Source organism: Anthonomus grandis, chromosome 2 (genome assembly GCF_022605725.1).
Source record: "Anthonomus grandis grandis chromosome 2, icAntGran1.3, whole genome shotgun sequence".
Lineage (NCBI taxonomy): Eukaryota > Metazoa > Arthropoda > Insecta > Coleoptera > Curculionidae > Anthonomus > Anthonomus grandis.
The window spans coordinates 21215138-21227546 of record NC_065547.1 but is presented as its reverse complement, the minus strand read 5'-3'; the positions used below and the strand labels follow the sequence as shown (position 1 = coordinate 21227546).

Here is a 12409-nt window from a genome sequence, read left to right as displayed (position 1 = left end):
TGTACGTTATTGGCTGGCTACACGTTCCGGACGCGATAGCATAAACATTAAATTTTATTTGTCTCTTGTGTCAAAAAAGTTTGTGTTTTTTGCGGTGATGAGTTCATCAAAGCACTCGAGGAAGAGGCCTATGAGTAGAAGCTATTCACCGGGACTGGATGAGGTGACCGATGAGGGACAAGTTGGTTTAGTTAGAGTGTTAAGTAAAATAAACCGCCGTTTAGACAACCTGGAAAGACGTAATAGTAAGAGGTATAGAAGATCTCCTTCTACTTCTGAAACTGAGCGGTTTCTCGAAGAGAATTACTGTCTTTAAATTTAAATAAAGATCTCAAGGATACTTTAATACATCCATCGGAGAATGGCTTTTCGGTAAAGATCTTGAAAGTACCATCAAGACTGCAAAAGACCTTGAAAAGTCAAGTAACCAATTAAAAGTCCAAAAACGGGCTATAGAGAGCCAACAACCATCAACTTCGAAACAGGGAAACTTCAAGCGTCCATCCTTAACGAAGAAAGGAACCTACCAGGATGGACGAATATATCGAGTTCCCAGCAACAAGGGTCGAAAACCTGCCCACCGGTATCTAACCTTACACCAGCTGAAGAAAACAGATCGTTACCAACCACAGAGACAGACACAGAGGCAGAGCAAACGTCAACGATATTAATGGTTAGTAAGTCTTCTGGTAGGCTAAGACATTTTATTCCAAGATGGAATAAATTTTCCGTTAATAGCAAAATTTTATCTTACATAAAAGGCCTTAGCATTCCTTTTATTAATAAGCCCAATCAAACAATTGTCCCTTCGGAACCACATTATTCTCTTGGTGAAAAGACTATTATACGTAATAAAATTCGGGAACTATTAAAAGAAGGTGCAATATCTTTGGTTAATTCTTGTGAAAATCAATTTATATCCTCAATATTTGTTGTTCCACAATCAAATGGAACCCATCGACTAATAATAAATTTAAAGTCACTTAACAAGTTTATAAAAGTGGAACATTTTAAACTTGAAGACTATAGAACAGTCTCTCGTCTGATTACAAGTAATTGTTGTATGGCAACCTTAGATAATAAAGATGCATATTACCATATACCGATTAAAAAATCTCATCGCAAGTATTTACGCTTTAAATTTGATGGGTTGTTATTTGAATATAATGTCTTACCTTTTGGGTTGAATTGTGCCCCATTAATCTTTACAAAGATTATGAAACCAATTTTTGCCATCTTAATAGAGAAGGGATATTCATCTGTTATTTATTTAGATGATATATGGGTTTTAGGAAGATCTCAAAGAGACTGTAATAATAATATAGCCGAAACTATAAATTTATTGGAACATCTAGGTTTCTTAATAAACTATAAAAAAAGTTCTCTTATTCCAAGTCATATTTGTCGATACTTAGGATTTGTTTTTAATTCTAATAACATGACGATATCCCTTCTCAACGAAAAACGGATAAAGATACTTAATATGTCCAAAAAATTTAGTACTTTAAAAGAATGCAAAATTAGAGAATTTTCTAACTTTTTTGGTAATTTAGTTTCAGCTTCTCCAGCAGTTAAATATAGCTTTTGTATACAAAATTATTTGAAAGAGAAAAGTATTTAGCATTATTAAAATCTAAAGGTAACTATGATCCAAAAATGTATTTATCCTCCACCCTATCTGCTGACTTTTCTTGGTGGATCAATAACATATCTAAGGGTTCCAATATAATACGTACTGATCATTTCCAAGCCGAAATTTACACCGACGCATCAAAAAGCGGGTGGGGGAGTTTTTACAATAATAAAACTACTTTTGGTTTTTGGTCTGAGAAAAAAAAATTTATCACATAAATATATTAGAATTATTAGCAGTATATTTTGGATTAAAATGTTGGGGTAAAGAATTTAAAAATTGCAATATTCTCTGTAGAGTAGATAATACAACGGCAATATCTGTTATTAATCGTATGGGAAGTGTCCGATTTCAACGCCTTAATAACATAGCTCTAATGATTTGGAAATGGTGTCAGAATAAAAATATTTGTATCTTTGCATCATATATCAACACAAAAGATAATGTTCACGCCGATAAAGCTTCTTGGAAAACCCATACCGAGACCGAATGAATTCTTGCTGAGCATGCATTCATTAAAATTAAACAACAATTTGATGACCCTGTTATAGATTTGTTTGCTAGTTGGTTAAATAAAAAATGTTCAAAATTTGTTTCATGGGTAAAAGACCCAGAGGCCTACAAGGTCGATGCCTTTACTCTAAATTGGGGTGATATTTATTTTTATGCTTTCCCTCCGTTTTCGATGATTTTAAGAGTTTTACAAGAAATCATTACGGATAAAGCAGAAGGAATTGTGGTGGTTCCATATTGGGTCTCTCAACCATGGTACCCCTTATATAAATCTTTATTAATAAGTGAGTCTATAATATTTAAACCGAGACCTATGTTCCTTTCTTTTAGCGGAATACCACATCCCTTATCAGAAAAACCTTTCCCTGGTAGCAGGGAGGTTATCAGGGAAGCACTTCTCAGAGGAGAAGTTCCGCAGGACTGTTTAGACATATGCATCTCATCCATTACAACTTCTACTTTAAAACAGTATTCTGTAGGTCTTAGGTCTTGGTGGCAATTTTGTCTTATTAACGAAATTAATCCTTTTATTGTAACAGTTCCAAAAGTTTTGAGTTTTTTGACTGAGCGGTTTAAAAAGGGCGCCTCATATGGCACACTTAACTCACATAGGGCTGCTATCGGTCAAATAGCTGGCCCTGAATTGGATTCCGATTTTCGTATAAAACTGTTCTTCAAAGGGATATATGGCATGAAACCACCAGCGCCAAGATATGAGAATATTTGGGATCCCAGTATAGTTTTAACATATTTAAGAAAATTGAAATCTGAAGATATTTCTCTTGAAATACTTACAAAGAAAACTACTGTTTTATTGGCTCTGGCTACCGGTCAACGAATTCAGACCTTAAGTCTAATAAAAATTAATGATATTATCAGTGGCTCTGATAAAATAGAAATAAAAATTTCAAGTAGAATAAAAACTTCTGCCTTAAACAAACCCCAGCCTTCTCTAATATTGCCGTTTTTTAATTCGGATCCCGAAGTATGTGCAGCCAGAGCCCTTCTTTGTTACTTAGAAAATACAAAAGATTTACGTAATTCCTGTCAATCCCTTTTTATCACATTTAAAAAACCATATCGCCAAGCATCACCTCAAACGATTAGTAGGTGGATAAAGAACATTTTAGAGGCAAGTGGCGTTGATATAAACAAGTTTAAACCCCAAAGTACAAGGCACGGCTCAACTTCCTCAGCTCATGCAGGGGTGAGTTTTAATGCTATTAGATTAGCAGCGGGATGGTCAAAAGACTCAAAAATTTTTGCAAACTTCTACCGCAGACCGATAATAGATAATGCTTTTTTTGCTACAACAGTCTTTGTGCTAAGTGCAGCTCAGAAATAAATATAAGAATATAATATAAGTAGTCATATTTTTTACTTATATACCATATATATTTAAAAAGATGTTGTCATATTTTGTATTTATATAGTTCATATTTTTCATATTAGTTTATATAAATACCTATAATATGTTTATATGTTTATGCATTTGTTTACATTGATGAGTGCCAGAAATATATTAATGTATGTACAAAATTTAAAATGTAGAGAAAATTAAACATTATATCGAAATTAATAAAATAGTGTAACATGATCTTTAAACATCTACACTGTTTATTTATTTATGAAACGAAGCCAAATATAATTAATAGATCAAACGAACTTACCTAAGTGATGTCGAAGCCTTCATATAATTAAGATCGAACATCACTTAGGTAAGTTCGTTTGATCTATTAATATTACTTATACTCAAACTCTATAAAAATTAATAAAAATTAATCAGGTAAATATTTGTTGACGACGTCACTGGTAGAGAGTGCTTGTATCGGTGGCATCAACAATGCGATCGAGCGGCGTTGCGATGCCATTACCGTTTTCTCGTTGCTTCGTACTTTATTTTCATTTATTTAACGTATATTGACTTCGATATAGAGTATCTTATAAAATTTATTTTAAAAAAATGCTTGATATTTTATTAAAGGGGAGCAGTAGTATTGTTTTGAGCCTTTGGAAACAACTGAAAATTTTTATGAAATTATAAAGTGATTTTTGCCATTTCTCTATAAGCATTTGGCATCATTGCATCAGAGATGTTGCAAGCAAACAAACCCGCCCATAGTTCCACGGCATGCTACTTCTAGCCTTTCAATGTTCTAAGCACTACACTTTCGGAAATAACTTTCTTTCAATTTTGGTTTTAATATGGCAACATGGGTGCAATAAATAGGACCTATAACATCAAGGAAATTAAACATCAAGGTAATTTATTAATTTGTCTATCCCTTATATTCGGAAAATTAATGAATCGGTCAGCAAAGTGATTGTCAATAATTTCAGTAATTTTGTGGATCCAATAACTTTCTGTGGCATACTAAAACAGCCCATTACTTCCTCTGCCTCTATTATTAATAGAAGGTTGTGGAAAATAGGGTCGAATTAGATCTATTAGTTGTTCAATATTTAAAAAGCAAAAAAAAACACCGTTGTTATGGTCGAAATTCCAAGATTTTTTTTTGGGATGATAACTCAATATCTCTACTAACTTACTGGATATACCGTTTGAGAAAGCCGACCAATTTTAAAACACTACAATTATTTTACTCTGATAAAAGAAAAAACTAAATTCGGTATGTTCGATAATTGAAGGGTAAAGAAACACCGTTGCTAGATGTAAATATTTAAGATTTTTTTGAGGAATGATAATACAATATCTATACCGGGTGGTGCGTCGCCGAGCGGAACATAGGAAATCCCATGTAAATTTTAAGGGGGTCAATTATTGGCTTCCCTGTACATTTTACAGAAAAAATGTAAGATAACTTTTTGAAGAGACCAATCTGACACACCTTCGTGCAAAGTTTAAAAAAATTTTAATAAGCAAGTCTTGAATTATTCAAGTTATTAAGATACTGTTCTAAAACTGTTTCCCGCATACTGCCACTTAATTATGGCTATTTTTTCGTCGATTGAATAATTCATGCTTGTGTTCAAATATCGACTGTCACTGATTTATTGACACTTTTCCTCACGTCAGTGACAATATTCATTTTACTGGTGCCCGTTTGTTTTTACCTGAACTGAAAATTTGCTAATTTTGCAATTACATATAAAATAATAATTTAAGATTCGCTTACTAAAATTTTTTGAAACTTTGCGCAAGGGTTTGCCACATTGGTCTCTTTAAAATGTTATCTTACATTTTTTCTATAAAATGTACAGGGAAGCCAATAATTGACCCCCTTAAAATTTACATGGGCTTTCCTATGTTCCGCTCGGCGACGCACCACCCGGTATATGCCGTTTAAACAAGCCAACGTATTTTAAGTAACTATAATTATTGTACTATGTTAAAAGAAGAGACCAAATTCGGTATATTCGACAATTGGAGGGTAAAAAGACACTGTTGCTAGAGGTGAAAAATTAAGATTTTTTTAAGCAATGCTACTACAATGTTTGTAGATACTTACTATATGTGCCTTTTGAAAAAGCCTACGTATTTTAAAAAACTATAATTATTTTACTATGATAAAAGAAGAGACCAAATTCGGTATCTTCGACAATTGGAGACATAGTAAAATAATTATAGTTTCTTTAAATACGTCGGCTTTTTCAAAAGACATATATAATAAGTATATAATATATATAATAATCTATAGATATTGTGTTATCACCCCTCAAAAAAATCTTAATCAGAGTAAAATAATTGTAGTTTTTTAAAATTGGTTGGCTTTCTCAAATGGTATATCCAGTAAGTTATAGGAGAGATATTGAGTTATCATTCCTAAAAAAATCTTCAAATTTCGACCATAACGACGGTTTTTTTTTGCTTTTTAAATATTAAGTCTTTTATCGATTTTAAAATAATTTTTGTCCGATTAAATTTTTTTAATGGTGCCGACATAACGAAATCAGTAAAAAGAAATTTCTTGCGTTGAAAAAATGAATCTAATGGAACTTATAAGGTACGTAAACTTTTGCATGTGTTAAGTTAACTATCAATTTTCATAAGCGCCGCTTCGACATCGTCCTCGTGAGCCGCCAACCGCCGTTGCTGGTATTTCGTTGATAACATTACTCCGGTTATACGCTAATCCGTAGCCGATCGAGAGTTCTAGCCGTGACACTGCTTTCGTGGCGTCAAAATTGAAGCCGAGATCTGGTGGCGCACGCCGTACAGTGCAACGACTAAGTGGAGATACCGCGGGACCACCGAACATAAACTAGAATAGAAGGATCACTCTAAGCGCCGCCCAAAATGTTGCCTTTCTCACTCGCTTTCTGATGCTACTCTTTTTTGCTGCCCGGTGGCGACTGCGTTATACAGGGGCGTCTTCAATATTAGAACTAAAATAGCGTTGTGCGGAAATTTTGTACTTTAAAAATGCCGGCGATATGTTGCGTAGATGGCTGCAGGAGTAAAAGGGGATATACATTTTTTTTAAAATAAAAATGGATTAGTTCACAGAAAAAAATACACGCTTTTCTTCAGTATTTCTTAAATATCTCGGAAAATTGAGATCCTACAAAAAATCTAATAAACAAAAGTTGGTTTAAAAATAAAAGATTGGCTTTATAGGCTCTATAAAGCCAATATGGCTCTATAGGCGCCGAGATACAACTGTGTGAACATAACCCCTTTTTTTAGATAACAAAATGTAATGACGTAAAATAATAACTTGAAATAATTTTGAAAAATCACGATTCTTAGACAAATATCTAGCACGTTTTTTCAAGTATGTACTATCAAAAACTTTAAAAATAAACTTGATTGTAAGTCATTAGCATAAAAATTAAAAAAGTTAGGAATAAAATAAAAATAATTGCAGTTTAAAAAAAAATTATCATAAAAAATTATGTATTTATTTCAAAAATTAAAGCATAGCCTTCTACAATGGACTATATATAGGTACCAACAATATGTTCAAAAAGTATAAGCGATTTAGAGTACATATTTTTTTTTATCCGTGATTTTAATCTAAAAAAATGCAAAATTTTTGGTAATATTCTGTTATTAGTGGTGGTTTTTAATAGTGAAAGCTATCCGATTTATTATTAGTTGTATTGCAAACATTTGAATGATTATTTTTATTAAATTATTTGATTATTTTTGATTAAATTTTAGCCACTTATATCGTCTAACCATACTTAAAACTGCATCTTTTTCGTCATTAAGGGTGGTTTTTAAGGGTTTGAGTTTCAAAATATTGATGTGTACTATAATCCCCAATGTAAAACTATATTTATATTGCATATTTATATGAATTCTAGGTTGTAAAACACCTATTTTCGTTTTATTTTAATTTTAGTGGTTTGTTCTTTCATCCCCTATTTTAAAAGCAAAGAATTAGGCATTTAATAAGTTTTTTTTATTTAACTGCCTTTTTATATTTCACTGTTACCGAGTTCCATATGCTAAGTGTTGTTATCACATTATTATGTAAATTTTATTAAATATTTAAAAAATGGCTATATTTACGAAGTTATTATTATTTAAGTGTAATATTAGGTAGGTAGTTTCTTGGTCAGTTGAGAAAAGAGCATGAAAGGAACGTAAAGCTAAGATTTAATTGTGTACATTCTAATAAACTTAATTTTAAAGCTTTCTACCAAGTGTTTTTCTTACAGTTATTTGTTCAAAAGAGATACTTAATAATATTCTTTCAATTTCATTTTAACAATAATACAAAGTGCCTTTAATTTCAAAAAATTCCATATATTACACGCTGCCCGCCGCGATGTACGAAAATATTCCTTATTAAAAATGTTTCAAACACCCCCCGTATCGTAAAGGATTTCCGCCGAAACTAAATAATGATTTACGACCGCGTAAAAAAAGTCGGCACTGTTTAGAAGTCCCTACTTCAAACGGCCGCAAGAGAGTGAACCTACTGTCTTGTTCTTTATACTGTGGCGGGACCTAATATTTTACATTTTACAAGATAATATATTTTTTTATTATTACGTATTTTTAGGTATATGATAAATGTTTTAAATATTTATGTTATTGGAAAAATATACATAAACGGTGTTTTAAATTCGTCTACCCTCAAAATACGAAAATGGATAATTTACCCCAAGGTTGCACATTATTTACTTGTAAAAGAATATGCCATATAAAAAAATATATATATATTTTATGTGGTTTTGAAGATTATTGAAAAAAAAAACAAATTTTCAAAAACTTATTCTTAAGACTTTTGTGAATTATCTTGGTTGCTATGGGAAAGTTTTTGCATTGCTGTATTACTTTTTCGTAAAAATGTTAATGCCGAAAACAAAATTAGGTAGGTACCTACGCCAAATTGTTGTTGCTTATCTAAACAATCGAAAATTTGAATTATTCCAAAGATAATCAAAAAAAAACAAAAAAAAATTTAAAATCAGCGCGGAATTTTTGCCATTGCGATGCGGTCGTCGCCTCGCATGATTTCGGCTTCTGTTGTGAGGTATCGATAGAAGCGGGGATAAGTGTCCAGGCTAGAGCTATCGATCGGCTACGGCTAATCCCTATGATACAATAGAAATGCTATTTTTAATAAATTAAGGTCTACATTTGCAGAATGCCTGGCAAAGGACGGAAAACATCTGGAAAGTATAATTTATTGATTTATAGAAATAAAAATCCTTATCTCAATAAATTTTTGCGGTTACATTAGTATAATTAAATATTTTTTCAGTAAAAAACATTGATTATATTTTAGTTTAAAAACAGTAAAACATTATGTGAGACCATCGGGTATAAAAAAGATAGATATCTTACCCATCGGGACAATGAGCAGCTGTAAGTACTAAACGTAAACTAATCAAACTTCCACCGCAAAAAACAGCTTTGTCGTCAAAATTGTATATATAAAGGGATGCCACATAGGGAAAAGTGTGTGCCGATACCTCTCTTCCGCCTATGATTCTACTGTCAATTTCAAGTTTCTGAAAAATACATGTATATAACAATATATTATAACAAGTAGACGCTTCGCGTCTTTGGTCCTCTTCTTTGGTCCGTGTGGACCAGTAGAAATGTTTAAAATTTTTGTCAGTACTACAAAAAAAAATCTCCACAATTATCCAAGGAGTGCCCTAAACACGCAGTGGGGACAAGACCTGCCGTATCCTCATAAGGCTCTGAGTTCAAACCTTAGCCTTGGCATGGTGCTCTACCAAACTTTTTCTTTTTTTAGTATTTCGAAAAAAATAAACATCTATAGTAAATACAGAGAGACAAGGCAAGGTCCTATTATAAATTATAATCAGAAATAAATTTTATTTAAATATTACTTACTTATTTCTGGGTATCATGCTTCAGAGAACCATGATGTGTATAATACGCTCCGCTCTTTAATTTTAGTTTAGTAAAAAATATTCTCAAAACTTGCATATATCAAAATTATGTCAGTGTTCTAAAATGTATCGGTAATAAAATCGTAAAGCAGATCAACATTGGAAATATTTAAAAAAGTTGCTTTGGTCCGATTGAAAAAAGTACTATACTACCAAATAGTTACATCTATTCGGTAGCAATTAAGTTATAAAATTCTGTCTATTATTAATTTTAATAATAATTCAAAAAAAGTCTATTATTAATTAAATTTAAATTAATTTTAATTAATAATAATAAATATAAAGTGTACCGTTTAACTCTCAGCCATTATTTACAATTTAATTGTTAATTATCCCTAAAAAAACGAATTGACAACTTTGGTATTGTTTGGAAGGTAAACAGCTTAATTCCTTTATGTAAAGCCACCTTAACATGTTTTTGCATAATTCTGACTTACGTTGGTTGCTATCGGCCTATCGGGCTTAAGCCATAAAAATCGAAGAAAAAAAGAAGAAGACGGCCCACTTTCACAAACGTATAGAGTAATTAAAAGTATGAGAGGGTTCAATCCTATAGTGACAAGTAGGCACCATCTTTACCCTAAACTCGATTGCAGCGTACGGTTGCGGTCTAACCGAACTAACATAATTGATATTTGTCACAGTCGGTAAAATAGTCTACTGTAATACCGATCCGTCATAGAAATGAAAGGCGTGCTATTCAAAATTTTAGAATGGCGCGAAATTTAAAATTATTGACCCATAAAATCAATTTTTAACAGCGTAAAGGCTGTGAATCTCGATCACAAACTCTAAAAAATTATGAAATAGTGCAAGTGTATTAATTTAATTTTTGAAGAGGCTAAGAGTGATAATGTATGTAATTTAAGTTTATTTTTTACATTTTTTAATTGAATTGACATTAAATTAATCATAAATTTGCTTTTAAGCTGTTAAGTTAATGCATTAACGCCTTTCAAAAAAATAAATTGTTAATAATGCACTTTTTCATTGATTTTTAGAGAATGTGAAAGAGATTTTACAGCCTAATACGCTATCAAAAAAAGATTTAATGGGTCAATTATGTAAGACAATATTTTAGAGATTTAAGTATAATATATTAAGTCCTATTTTGAGAATTAAATGCTTGATACTAACAATGTTAATCACTCTTATCAACAAATTAACAAGGGTAGGGGTAGAATTAAAGTCAATTGTAAAGTAAGTTTATAATTTATTGTCTTAAAAGGGATCCTGATACAATTTGTTTTTGTGCTGCTTTAGCACAACACTGTCCATGGTATGTATTTTGCTTTTTCTACATTTTGAGGATATGATACAAAAATTACAATTTATCAAATTTATAAATTAATTATTTATAGACATAAGAACTATATTTCTCAAAAATATGCCCTAAAAATTTTACGTTTACTACCTACTTTTTTGTACAGAGGGTACCCAAAAATGTTAGGGGAGTGGTAATATATAAAAACTAACCCTGTAATTAAAATATTCTTTATGGAGAGTATGATATTAAAAATTAGTTGACACTGATGTATACCCTAAATTCTAGATGTCATCGGTCCTTTTTCTTAAATATTCAAGGAGAATCCCTGGATCTTACTCCCACCTTATCGAGGTGAGGTACCTCTTTGAGTAGTGACCTGGTAGAATGGAAGTTGTTTCACTTATTGTGCTTTTGATACTTCCTAGCAGCAAAGTACTGATGATACCTTTCGTCAGACCTAGTAAAAAGTGGTCTAACATAATTATGTTCATTCTGAACATTATATTGAGATTGCTGGATTATGATAGCAGGTAATAAAGTCAATGTTTCTTCCCAAGGTACTTGTGCCTCAACCAGTACTGGGGCATTTTGAATAATACTTGGACCAGCAATTGGGAAAGCACACTTTCTTAAATGAGTATGTATAGTACTAGTAAATGAAATATCATCAAAATGGTCTTGACATAAATAACACCTTGTTGAGGTTGGGCTTAAACCAAGTATTTTAAACCATTCGGTTACTTTCAGGAATAATGTCACTTTCAGGAAATTTAAAGAAAATTTTACTTTTGTATGAATCCTCAATAGGCCAATAGTATGTATTAGAACAAGTAGGTGCCTTGCATTTAAAAATGAATTTTCCTAGTGGTAACATTATTAGGGCAGTCTTAAAATGGTAAACAACAATTTTAGGTGACCTACAACATGGTGAAAACTATTTGATAAAAAAAATTGCACTTACCCCATCCTAGGGATCTGAAACCACACAATAAAACAACAAAAAAACTTCTATGATGAAATTACACTTTAATCACTTTAAGCTACATTTTGAACTATTTTTTCTTGAGAAAAAAAAACAAAACACACCCAATGGACGCCAAAATAAAAAGGAATAAGCAATGGCGACGTCTGCCGCGACGATCGATGATGCGAAGGTGGGGTGGGTGGTGGCAAGGAACAAAAGAAAATTGATAATCTAATGACAATTATGACAGAAGTTGGCCCTCGATGGGGTATAACCGAACTAAATTTGTTAGGTTAAGTTTTAGAACTTGATGATCAGGTTAGGCTACCTTTCGAACACTCTTTTAATATTCATTTCTCTATGCATAAACGTCACCGGCAACAACCCAAATCCAAACAAATGTTGGATGTTGAAAGATATTTTTAAGTCTCCACATTATGACTCTATATGAAAATAAAATGTAAGTATCACAATTACACACATGCAAAAGTTTTTTTTTAAAATTCAGTTTCATAATTACCAATTTTTAGTGAATAATCCTGAAATTTAAGAAAATACATACATTTTAAGGTTATGTCATAATGTTTTGATTGTTATATTTGGTTTTGTTTTTGTGATTTTAGTGGAGTACACCAACAAAGGTTATGTGTTTTGCACTCACGAACTTATAAATATACCTGGACTGCCAATT

General features: G+C 31.7%; 1 protein-coding gene across 2 annotated transcripts in view; it reads right to left on the bottom strand.

The window, feature by feature from the left end:
• Nucleotides 1–12409, bottom strand: part of LOC126750179 (brachyurin-like) — a 57001-nt gene that overhangs the window by 26721 nt on the left and 17871 nt on the right. For both annotated transcript variants that reach the window (XM_050459708.1, XM_050459709.1), the window contains exon 2: nt 8910–9076. In XM_050459708.1, the coding sequence (XP_050315665.1) occupies nt 8910–9076 (167 nt within the window). The remainder of the gene's footprint in view (nt 1–8909; nt 9077–12409) is intronic.